Raw genomic sequence first — 12,532 nt, 5'->3', positions numbered from 1 at the left:
AAATCAAGTTAAATAAGATAGCAATGTACAATATGGATGATGGATTAAGAAAAAAAAATCTACAAAATGTGATGTTAGGTCTGTGTATGTCTGTGTTTGCATGTGTGTGCAGGCATGCATGACAGGGGTCACTCATTGTCCCTCTGAGTGTGGGAACAAGAACAAACATTGTGCTGCTAGTATGCAGCAGTCTTTGCTTTCCTCTAATATGAAGGGTAGCTTGTCTACATCAGGTGTTCTGTTGAAGTGGGGACATTTCGGGCTAATTTTGGGGTGAAATTTTCGCAAATTTGGCTGAATTTGGCACATTCAATCAGGAAGTGTTTCTCTGTTACAATTTTGTCTTTACATTCTCTCTCTCTCTCACTCACTCTCTCCCCCTCTCTCTCTGTCTCTCTGCAGAGCCAGACTGTAGGGAGACCAGCTGAGCTCTCTCCTGGCTGAAACCGTCCTGTCTCTTACCTCCACTAGGGATGGGCATGGGGGGGGGGTTCAGTTGGTCTGCTTATCCTCGGTCCGCAGGGGCAGCGATATGCATTACTTACGGTAATGCGTCTGGGGGGGGGGGTTTAATACATCAGAGCCTGTGTCTCGAGTGCGAAAGAGACTGTGACTCACAGGCTAAACGCAATTAGCATGTGGCGCACTGCACCCGTACGTGCCTCTGCAGACAGGAGCCGGGGGGGGGGGGGGGGGGGTTGGGGGCTATGAAATTGAGAAAAAGGGAATTTTATCCTTATAGAAAGCACTACGCTGCTTTCATGTTATGGATCACATAAACTTTGCCTGGGCCAGGTGGTGCAAATAGTCTGCAACCAATTTGTACAGCTCTTCTTCTGCCCGATTTGACTTATGCCTTTAGCTTAGCAGCGCTACCCACCGCAGGCTGCGGTTCCGGCGCTGAGTGCACGCTGCTGGGATTACGCGCTCGCTCCCACTCCCAGAGGGCCACAGTCTGAGAGGTCTCTTCTGCATCGCAGACTTTACCCTCACTGCCTTCCCTGACCTTATTTGCCCACTCCCCCATTTTACCCCTGTAATCCACTGACGCCAGCACGTTATTTTTAGGGCAAAATGCAATTCAATCTGAAATCTGGTAAACCGCCTACACGAACTGTACTCACACTTGCATTTGCAAACATTAAAAACATTTCTATTGACTGAACATTGACAATCAATTGTATATTTAGTCTACCCTTGAAAAATGAAAAGGTGAAAGTGCTGGTCCTGGCTTAAGCCACTTTGGAAACTCTTGCCGCAGGGAGGGAGGGGGATTTCAGGATATCACAGTGATTGTTTCGGGCCGAAACTAATGAAGATGTGCTGAATGAAGGCAGAATAAGATTTTACTCTTCATATAATCGCGTCAGTCGATGGGAGATTAAAAGGCGGTGTGAGTCACAGTTCTGAATGTGTCCGGAGCCTTTCACACAAATGAAATATAGGCTGTGCAGCTGTTCACTGCTGCAATCCCTGTTAAATCCACTAACATCAATGTTCATCAGATTGAAACAAATCACATCCTACTTCACAATTATGAATGAAAGATAGGAATAAATCAACCTGACCTGCATATTTGAAGGAACTGGTACAAACTCAGGTATGCTCTGTGTTTATGACCTCTGACCCCAGAGGAATATACGAAGACAGTCACCCCTGAAGTTCATAATCTGGGTTCTCTCACGGATATACTACACACTGACCAGACGTACCCCATAAGGAACCCCAAACCGTCATCAGAAAGCGCTGACCTGCTCAGGCCAGGGCTAAAAGCTAACAGACGGGGTGAGAAAGTCCCCGGTAGGCGGCTGGGTTCAGATCTGATTCAGTTCCACCCTGATGCAGTGCCCGGGGGCTCTGGGGTCAGGTCACCCATCAGTCTGCAGCTCCACTCCACATCCAGTGAAGGACTCCTTCAGCGCTGACCCCACATTACACCCAGCGTACACGAGTCCCCACAGATACATAAACACGAAGACGCCCTCCCTGTCCTCCCTCTCTTCCCTTTCCTCCCTCTCCTCCCTCTCCTTTCCCTCCTCTCTCTCCTCCCTCTCCTCTCCCTCTCCTCTCTCTCCTCCCTCTCCTCTCCTCCTCTCTCTCTCCCTCTCCTCCCTCTCCTCTCCTCTCTCTCCTCCCTCTCCTCCTCTCCTCCTCTCCTCTCCCTCCCTCTCCTCCCTCTCCTCCTCTCCCCCTCTCCCCCCTCTCCTCTCTCCTCCTCCTCCTCTCCTCTCCTCCTCTCCTCTCCCTCTCCTCTCTCGCTAACTTCCAAGGCTGATGTGGTTACACTTCTCATGTCACAGAAACAGGATAAAACAGAATAAGCATGCATGCAGACTTCCATTTCAGCACGCTCGGTTACATAATGTCTCTTTGTGGATGTTCATCTGTATGTATCCATGATTTGTATTGAGGTTATAGTTTTGCATAACTTGCATTTGGTGCTGTATTAATGTTTTACCAAAGCTTTATTAATTTAGTGCTATATTACCTGACTTACCTGTATGTACTTATGATTTGTTCTGTGGTTATAGGTTTGAATATATAACACATGTAGTGCTTTATTAATCTATTAATGTATTAGTAATGCTTTATTAATTTAGTGCTTTATTAATGAATGTATTAAGTATATATTCATGATTTGTTTAGTGGTCTGTAGCAGGTCTGTAATTGTTGCTCCTATGGCTTGGTTGGGTGTACTTGTGTTATAGGTCACTCTAGATATTAACTGAGGACCTGCAGAGGACCTTTGTTTGTTTGTTTGTTTTATTATTGCTTATGTGTTTGTATTATTGTTATTATTGTTCTTGTGGAAATATAAGAAAATCCAATAAATATATTGTTTCAAAAAAAAAACTGAGGACCTGCAAGATAAATAATGTAACTCTTTCAGAAATTACTTTTTGTTTAACCAGGTAGATTTGAAAATTCAATTCTTATTTGCAGTGACGAACTGGAGAAAAAAAAAGTAGGCGGGGAATGCAAGGGACTGTGTAGCCAATCGTATTGTCGATGAGTTATTGATGCCCAGATTTGAACATGCAGCACTGTGGCAAGGTGTGCCATTCCAGGAGGGAACAAACACGCTCCCAAAGAGCTGACACAGGGACTTTGCATCCTAGCAATTACCACACAGCCTTCACCGAACACAACAGCAGTGGCAACTTTTTATCACTAGGGGGCAATGGGGCCAGAGAATCAGTCACAGCCTGTGAACAATGCCCGACCGCTTCTCATTTTAACGCCACGTGATGCGGTGAGGTCGTGTGTAAAGGCTGAGTGTGAGACCAGTGGTGATGCGGTGATGTCGTGTAAAGGCTGAGTGTAAGAGCAGTGGTGATGCGGTGAGGTTGTGTGTAAAGGCTGAGTGTGAGAGCAGTGGTGATGCGGTGAGGTCCTGTGTAAAGGCTGAGTGTGAGAGCAGTGGTGATGCGGTGAGGTCGTGTGTAAAGGCTGAGTGTGAGAGCAGTGGTGATGCGGTGAGGTCCTGTGTAAAGGCTGAGTGTGAGAGCAGTGGTGATGCGGTGAGGTCGTGTGTAAAGGCTGAGTGTGAGAGCAGTGGTGATGCGGTGAGGTCGTGTGTAAAGGCTGAGTGTGAGAGCAGTGGTGATGCGGTGAGGTCGTGTGTAAAGGCTGAGTGTGAGAGCAGTGGTGATGCGGTGAGGTCGTGTGTAAAGGCTGAGTGTGAGAGCAGTGGTGATGCGGTGAGGTCCTGTGTAAAGGCTGAGTGTGAGAGCAGTGGTGATGCGGTGAGGTCGTGTGTAAAGGCTGAGTGTGAGAGCAGTGGTGATGTGGTGAGGTCCTGTGTAAAGGCTGAGTGTGAGAGCAGTGGTGATGTGGTGAGGTCGTGTGTAAGGCTGAGTGTGAGAGCAGTGGTGATGCGGTGAGGTCCTGTGTAAAGGCTGAGTGTGAGAGCAGTGGTGATGCGGTGAGGTCGTGTGTAAAGGCTGAGTGTGAGAGCAGTGGTGATGCGGTGAGGTCCTGTGTAAAGGCTGAGTGTGAGAGCAGTGGTGATGCGGTGAGGTCCTGTGTAAAGGCTGAGTGTGAGAGCAGTGGTGATGTGGTGAGGTCGTGTGTAAAGGCTGAGTGTGAGAGCAGTGGTGATGCGGTGAGGTCCTGTGTAAAGGCTGAGTGTGAGAGCAGTGGTGATGCGGTGAGGTCCTGTGTAAAGGCTGAGTGTGAGAGCAGTGGTGATGTGGTGAGGTCGTGTGTAAAGGCTGAGTGTGAGAGCAGTGGTGATGTGGTGAGGTCCTGTGTAAAGGCTGAGTGTGAGAGCAGTGGTGATGCGGTGAGGTCCTGTGTAAAGGCTGAGTGTGAGAGCAGTGGTGATGCGGTGAGGTCGTGTGTAAAGGCTGAGTGTGAGAGCAGTGGTGATGTGGTGAGGTCGTGTGTAAAGGCTGAGTGTGAGAGCAGTGGTGATGTGGTGAGGTCCTGTGTAAAGGCTGAGTGTGAGAGCAGTGGTGATGCGGTGAGGTCCTGTGTAAAGGCTGAGTGTGAGAGCAGTGGTGATGCGGTGAGGTCCTGTGTAAAGGCTGAGTGTGAGAGCAGTGGTGATGCGGTGAGATCGTGTGTAAAGGCTGAGTGTGAGAGCAGTGGTGATGCGGTGAGGTCCTGTGTAAAGGCTGAGTGTGAGAGCAGTGGTGATGCGGTGAGGTCGTGTGTAAAGGCTGAGTGTGAGAGCAGTGGTGATGCGGTGAGGTCCTGTGTAAAGGCTGAGTGTGAGAGCAGTGGTGATGTGGTGAGGTCGTGTGTAAAGGCTGAGTGTGAGAGCAGTGGTGATGCGGTGAGGTCGTGTGTAAAGGCTGAGTGTGAGAGCAGTGGTGATGCGGTGAGGTCCTGTGTAAAGGCTGAGTGTGAGAGCAGTGGTGATGCGGTGAGGTCCTGTGTAAAGGCTGAGTGTGAGAGCAGTGGTGATGCGGTGAGGTCGTGTGTAAAGGCTGAGTGTGAGAGCAGTGGTGATGCGGTCCTGCGTAAAGGCTGAGTGTGAGAGCAGTGGTGATGCGGTGAGGTCGTCTGTAAAGGCTGAGTGTGAGAGCAGTGGTGATGTGGTGAGGTCGTGTGTAAAGGCTGAGTGTGAGAGCAGTGGTGATGCGGTGAGGTCGTGTGTAAAGGCTGAGTGTGAGAGCAGTGGTGATGCGGTGAGGTCCTGTGTAAAGGCTGAGTGTGAGAGCAGTGGTGATGCGGTGAGGTCGTGTGTAAAGGCTGAGTGTGAGAGCAGTGGTGATGCGGTGAGGTCGTGTGTAAAGGCTGAGTGTGAGAGCAGCGGTAGAGGGTGATGCGGCGCGCACCCTGTTCTGGTGACTGTGCTATCGGCAGTGCGTCGTGCTCAGACTGCTCCTGCATCTCCTCCAGCCCTGTGAGTCTCTGTGCTGCAGATGAGAGCAGTGCGCTCTGTCACAACTGGAGCTACTGCAGTACTGTGTACCACAATCTCACAGAGGGCTAGACTCACACACAGATACACACGCACATACATACTGTATACAGACACTAACACACACATATACACACAGATACTGTACACATACACTCACACATACACACACATACTGTATACACACACACACACTGACACTGGAAATCTCAGGGAGAGAGAAAAACACAGACATAAACAATTAACATACAGCCAATGTGCATACAAACTATAATTACACAGTTTATTCACACACTCACCACACTATACAACTCACATATATAATCCACATAATTCAGTAAAAAGATAATGTACATTAGCTATGCTCCATAACGCAAAAATTGTTAGTTGAGTTCATTGCGGATGAAGATATCCATCTGTATTCGATGAGTCTAATACATTCAGAACGTTTTTAGGTTATTGATTTTGTTTTGTGTGAGGTTTTACAGGAGAATTCTTTTTCCTGTTCTCAAAGCCACATATATCCACCCCATCCATCAACACACTGCAGAGCGCTGTGATTCTGATTGGCTGTGGAACTCACTGTGTGCACCCGAGAGCCGCATGGGTAATTGAATTGGGTCATTAAATTCTGAGAGGTGTTGTTGACTCAGACTTTGTGTTAAATTGTCAATTCCTGGAATGTCACCTCCCGCTTCCCTCATCTTCCTCGTGTAAATATATTTGGTGGCCGTAGAAACAGACATTCTAGATCAGCCAGGAGCTCCCATCTTATTTGTGTCATGTAATTACATCCTATATGGCATCCTATCCCCTGTTTTCAATACCTACCACAGATATTTTTTGTGATACAAACAGTCACCTCTGGTGTCTCCTCAGTTCTCTGTGCTTGTGGTTCCTGTCTGATGATGTAACTGTGATTGCCATCTGTCATCAACCCTACTATATAAATTGGTAGGAATACATTCCTGGCTATTATATAGAACATCTGAGTAGCTACCTGATATTATACAGTTGAAATACAGGAGGTCCTGTCATACACAATGAATCGCATAGGAATTTTAAGGTTCTCTGACTGGTCAGCATGGATATTCTACGGTTGCCTTCATCACCATATATTTAAACAGCATATATACAGACGGGTGACAAATTAAAGGAAAAATCTGAATAAATGAGTGGAGAAACATAACAGGCACATATATTTAAACAGCATATATACTGTGCTTCTGGACCAGTTTTCACATTTTTCTATCCATTCATTAAATACTTCTTTTGTTATGACCAATTGTCCTTATTAGGCATGATGGGTAGCAGATCAAACAGAGGAACAAACGGCCAACAGATTCCGCTGCTTGTACTTGATGTGCTGAAAAAAGTTTCAACAGATGCAGTCTTTTTCTGGCAGCGAAAAGTATGTGAGCTTTGTGTGTCTGTCTTTAAATGAGTGGAGTGTCTCTCTGCGGCTTCTTCACTGAACACTTCCAAACCAACAGAGCACCATTGTTTCACTGCACAGAAAACCATTATGTCAAGGCTCTCTAAATGCTGCATACATTCTTTTTTTGCGGAAGTTAATGCAGGCTGCGATGATTACTGTCAGAGCCACAATGGCCCACAGTCCTTTAGATGGAGCCCACTTTTCAAGTGCAGCCGCTGAACTCCGTGCTCTCGAGAGTCGCACAGCGGGAGGGGGAAGTGCAGCCTCACAGAGGACTCCTTTCTTATCTCTGATATTCTGTCCTTCCCCCCACATTTCCTGCTTTCGTTTTTTTTTTTTTATGTGCATGCCCGAGGAGCACGGACTGACTTTTTCCCCATCGAGCTGGGCCCCCTGGAGCGAAGGGGGTGAAAGGTCGAAGGACAAAGGGCGCGTGGCGGACAGGGTGGCATGCCAGGGCTCAGAGGACGGAGGCAGTAACTGGGCAGCATCTGGCATCCGGCCAGCGCTAGCGGAACCGCGCTAAGCTCGGGGACGAGCCCCGCGGGACGCAGCGCACCCCTCCCGAAACACCCAGAGAGGCCGTCGGCACACCCCTCCTCGGGGTAGAGCTCCCACCTGCCGGGACTTTGGGGAGACAGACGGGCAGAAGCAACGCTTCTAAACATGAATAAATAATTCCCTGCCGCCTGCTTGCTTTGCCGTATCTATTTTTACAAAGATAAGCTTTTGCTATGCCCTGTTTCTAACCGTGGGCCACTAATACCTTTTTTTTTTTTTCTCAGGTTCACACGCCTTGAATAACACAGTTTTGATAAGAGCCAGAGTCATTGCAATCAGAACGGCTAATCGCAGCCATAAAGCCTGATGCTAAGCTAAGATACTAAGTTGAAAGGAAGAATATCCATCCCAAATGTGGCAGTTTGAGCCTAAATCACACAACAGAGCGCTATTGCAAAGCGGGAGCACACAACGCACTCCTAAGAAATCCTCAAAAACCTCCCAAGGCCCACCGTCATGGTGGCCCCCGGTGGGGAAAGGGTCGCTCTAGCGCAAGGTCGCAGGACCACACACTGGGTCGCATGACCACACATTGGGTCACATGACCACACATTGGGTCACATGACCACACATTGGCGCAGTTTCATGAGTACCTGGCAAAGCGAGATTAGGCACAGTGCGCTCTGACTGTGACAGTAACCCGACACTGGAAACGACCACAGGCAAAACCCCGGAGACAGATTACGGAAAGACTATTTATCAACCAGCGGAGTCCAGGAGACAGGGAACACGTTGAGCCATTGGGAGAGAACAAGGACACTGTCATAAATAATAATTATGATATTAAGAGTAATAATAATCAGGATCATCATCATAACATGACAAATATTTTGGGACACACACACACACACACACACACACACACAAATATTTACACACACAGCCAAAAGGTATTCTAAATCACAACGTCAGCATTCTCAGAAACTGCGACAGGGAGAAGCGCAATCACAAACAGAGAGAGAGAGATAGACGGACAGAGCGATGGAAAGAGTGAGAGGGTGGAAAGAGAGGGAAAGACAAATAAAGACTGTGAAGCGCATGTTGAAGCCTCCTGGTTGTGTGAAAGACAGGGGGGCTGGCTGCCCCCCCCCCCCCCCTTGTCAGCGTGCCGACCCCAAGGCTGTACCCGGAAGACGGCAGAGGTCAGCCGAGCCACCGCAACACGACCGCCCCTCTCCTCAGAAAGCTGGAGGATTAAAGATGACGCTATAAAATCCACCGCGCAAGCGTCCCTTTGAAAACTGAGCCGCCGTCCGGCTCTCAGAAGCATTCTAACGCACGGCCAATGCTACGCAAGAATTAGCAGAGCTGCAACTCTTACAGTTTGCTACATTTTGTGGGTGAATGCGTTTACGGTGACGTGCGTTACTCATGCGTTACACGCTGCCAGTGCGTAGCTCAGGACGGGCTGGACGGCAACGTTCACCTGAAGCCCCTAAACTCTAGGACCCGTGGCCAGAGCGGTGACCTTCATCTTCATCACAGCCCAGGGACGGCTTCGCCCCGCGAGGACTCAGCGGAGGAAGCGGCTCGCTCTGAAGGTGCCGGACGAGGCTCTTTTTTTAACGAGCCCGTTAGCCAGGCTGCGCGTTCTTGGCGCAGCGACGTTGCAGCCGCGCCGAGCGCACCTGAGTGTTGCGGTGATGCTGCATGCGGCGGCTCCCCCCGGCAGCTGCCCCCCCCCCCCCCCCCGCCCCCCCCCCGGCCCGGTTTGCAGGCTTTGACGCAGCGCAGAAGTTGCACTAATAGCTCAACGGTTACCGGGAAAAAGTGGGCAAAACCAAAGGGCGCCTAGAGCATGGAAACAGTCCCGCCGCAGATCCGCACTTTCGGATCGATGGTGCACTTCGCTCCTCAAACGCCAGTTGCACGGGCTGCCCAACGCACCTGCGTCAGCTCATTTCATGCCAGCGACATCCCAAGACCACTTTGCACACGCGCAATAGAAAATCCAGCAGCTTAAAAGTTTGCATCTGAAGCAGATTGAGGATTTCTCAAGCTTGGCCACGTGTATGAAGTGTACAGTGTATGTACACGGGTCCATACAGGCTCAATCACTACAGTTCTGGGGTAAAATGAAAATGCACTGACTGTAAGCGGCCTTGCACAGTCACGCAACAGGGACTCAGCTTAAACTCATGAGAGGGTAGATCATCAATGCAGAATAGCTTGAGGAGAGGGAACCATCCCACCCGAACCCACCAAAAACCCCCTCACCCCTGACCGGAGCCGTCCTGCCCAATCTGGCCCCCTTTGGATTGCAGCCCTCCTGTCGGCTGTTGACACCCCACTGCGTACACCGGCTGATATGAGTACATTAGGTGCACGCCTTCCTGCGTTCCTACCACAAATACTTGGACGCCCCCCCTCCTTTCCTCCCTCCTTTACCATCACAGAAGGAGGGAGGAACAGAGAGCCTGCGGACTGAGCATCCAGTGTGCAAAGAGTACACCACTGGCCAGTGTAACGCTCACATACGCTGCAGGGATAGCTTGTGGCGCGGTTTAATTCGATGAGTCGTCCTCAGGATGAGCAGGAACCCTTTTACTGAACCAACTCCACCACAGCATAGATCACAGTCCAGCCGATACGAGCAAGGCTTGCCCTCTGCTGACAGTCAGAGCGGAGAGAAATCTAACAGCGCAGCAGAAGATACGCAGTGGTGGAGCCATGACGTGTGAGCGCGCGGCGCAACATCACTGACACACAAGGGCTCGTTTGAGCGCTTTCTGGAACAGCGCTGGACCAGTACACAGAGTAATCCCATGGGGCCTCTTATTCATTCTGAATCCCAACTGAGAGCGCACGTCCGTCACAAGAGCAGGCAAGCAGCAGTCAGAACTTCTAGAGGGAGAGGAGGAGCGAAGAGTGAAGTGGCGGTTTGGGGCGGTGGATGGGTGCGGGGGTGGTGGTCAGGGAGCTAAAATGTTTTGGTGCTAGCAAGGAGCCCTTTTTAAGTGGTTACCATCGATTTTTTTTTCTACCACTGGCGAATCAACTACAAACATAGTGTGTGACATAAACATTTAGGCACATACACACGCGGGCATACACACACACACGCGCGCACACACATGCGCATATACACACACACACACACATGCGCATGCACACACACATACACGCGCATGGGACCCTGCACTGCACCTCAGTAACCTCCACAGATGCCGAATACTTCTGCTCTGTACCTGCGCAAACCGAGGGACGCAAGAACGTGGAGCTGGAGCAGACCCCCAGCGCTGTCCCATCTCCTCCCCGACTCAGCCAGCCAGGCAGCCCGCCTTCCCACTGAAACTCAAAATGAACCCCCTCCTCCCCCCCCCCCCACCCCCCCTCACCGCCCCACCACTGCGCCCATCTCTGCGCCGAAGAGAATGGAGGGACAAGCTGTCCAGGCAGCAGAAGTTTCACCCCAATATGGACAGACAGGAGCGCCTTCCCAAATAAACCCTCAGCGCAACAAGTAAACACGGGTGCGATCCTCCCCCCTCGAATTTGTGCAAGCAGTGCAGAAACTGCAGTTGGTTTGGCTGCCACCCCGGCACGGGCGAGGACAGTTAAAAGAGAGGCAGAGAGAGAAGTGGGGGAGCGAGAGAGAGGGAGTGGGGGAGAGGGGGAGAATGCGAACGACCGAGCCGGCTGGGGGCACTCACCGAACAGCAGCACGACGGTGACTCCGGCGTGGACCACGTCGCTGGACCGGGCAGGACCGCGCAAGACCGCCCCGCCATTCCTCCGGGACTCCATGTCCGTCTGTCTGTCTGTCTGTCTGTCCAGCTGTATGTCTGTCTGTCCTGGGCTCCTCTTTGCTGTCCCTCTGTCAGCCTGTTGGCCCCCGCGTGCCTCTGGGTGTGAGTCGGTTTTCGGAGTGGGGTAAGGGAGGGGCGGGAGGGAGGAGGTGTATAGGAGAAGGAGGAGTGAGAGGGAGAGACGCAGAGAGAGGCGGGACGTGGACCGAAGGACGAAAAAAAAAAAGCGAGAGAGGACTCCTTGCTGCTCAGCTGCGATCCTGCGGAAGACCCTCCAGCGCAGAGAGGAGAGGAGAGGAGAGGAGAGGAGCTCAGAGCCGGGAGGCGGAGGCAGAGGCAGGGAGAGAGGGGGAGCGTGAAGCGAGCTCTCAGCCCTTCGGGACGTGAGGAGCGGGAGGGAGAGAGAGAGAGAGGGGGAAGCGAGGGAGGAAAAAGCTCCGGTCCGGAGGCGGTGCCGGCAGCCGGCGGTTGCTCTTCCCCTCCGGTGGTACGCAGCGGCCGCGCGGAGACCGCCGTGCGAAAGGCACGGGGGGGCGGGGGGTTTGGGGGGCGGTGAGGAGCCTGTCAGCCTGCTCTTCAATGAGCAAATGCAGAGATTGGAGGCGGTTGTGGGAGAGTGGTGGTGGGGGGGGGGGGGGTTTGGTGCACGGCTGTAAGCAGGCAGGCAGCGTGTGTCTCCCAGCCGATGCGGGGAGTGAGAGAGAGAGAGAGAGAGAGAGAGAGAGAGAGAGAGAGAGGGAGAGAGAGGGAGAAAGACCGAAAAAGAGAGAGAGAGAGAGTACAAATTGCTGCAGAGGCCCACAGGATGGAGGGAGAGGAACGAGGGGTGAGTGGCAGTGGTTCTCTGGGAATCAGGGAGGGCTAGCAGTAGGTGAGGGACTCTCTCTCTCTCTCTCTCAGCAGCTCCGATCCCGGCCCCCCGCCCCCCTCCTGAGCTGAACGGCGGGTGATTGCATACGCAGGCAGTTTTGTGCTGAACAGTTCCAGTTGTGAGGGATTTCTGCAGTGCAGGTGGGAGCCAACGCTGAAGTCCTGGAGTCATATATCAGACGACGGCCGGATCAGATGGCAAACACCACGCTGAATAACTGCCAGATAGCTCTCGGTGTTACACGATACGCGGATATCAATACACGCATGTGTCTATACAAAAATTTCCAATAACATACTGTGCACAAATTCTTCAGCTTCTCAATATTTTCACTCCTAATGTTCTCATTTGTTTTCAAGAAATAAATGTTTATTTTATATAGTGTAAGTCCTAATCATTGGATGGGGAGAATTCCAAAAAAGGAGGGATTTATTCAAAAATGATAATATATTTGTAATGAGCATGTAATTTGTACACAAATATATTTTTGAAAGTAATTAACTGATATTCAGTCATTTGAATAAATAGTTAAACTGAAAGCA

General features: G+C 50.8%; 1 protein-coding gene across 1 annotated transcript in view; it reads right to left on the bottom strand.

Annotated features, from left to right (window-relative positions):
• Positions 1-11,561, bottom strand: part of scn4ba (sodium channel, voltage-gated, type IV, beta a) — a 28,481-nt gene extending 16,920 nt beyond the window's left edge. Inside the window, exon 1 of the mRNA XM_064303781.1 lies at positions 11,024-11,561. Coding sequence (XP_064159851.1) covers positions 11,024-11,117 — 94 coding nt within the window. The 5' untranslated portion in view covers positions 11,118-11,561. The remainder of the gene's footprint in view (positions 1-11,023) is intronic.
• Positions 11,562-12,532: the final 971 nt, after the last annotated feature.

Source organism: Anguilla rostrata, chromosome 12, assembly GCF_018555375.3.
Source record: "Anguilla rostrata isolate EN2019 chromosome 12, ASM1855537v3, whole genome shotgun sequence".
NCBI lineage: Eukaryota > Metazoa > Chordata > Actinopteri > Anguilliformes > Anguillidae > Anguilla > Anguilla rostrata.
Note: the sequence above shows the minus strand (reverse complement) of the source record. Positions and strands in the feature narration are given on the sequence as shown.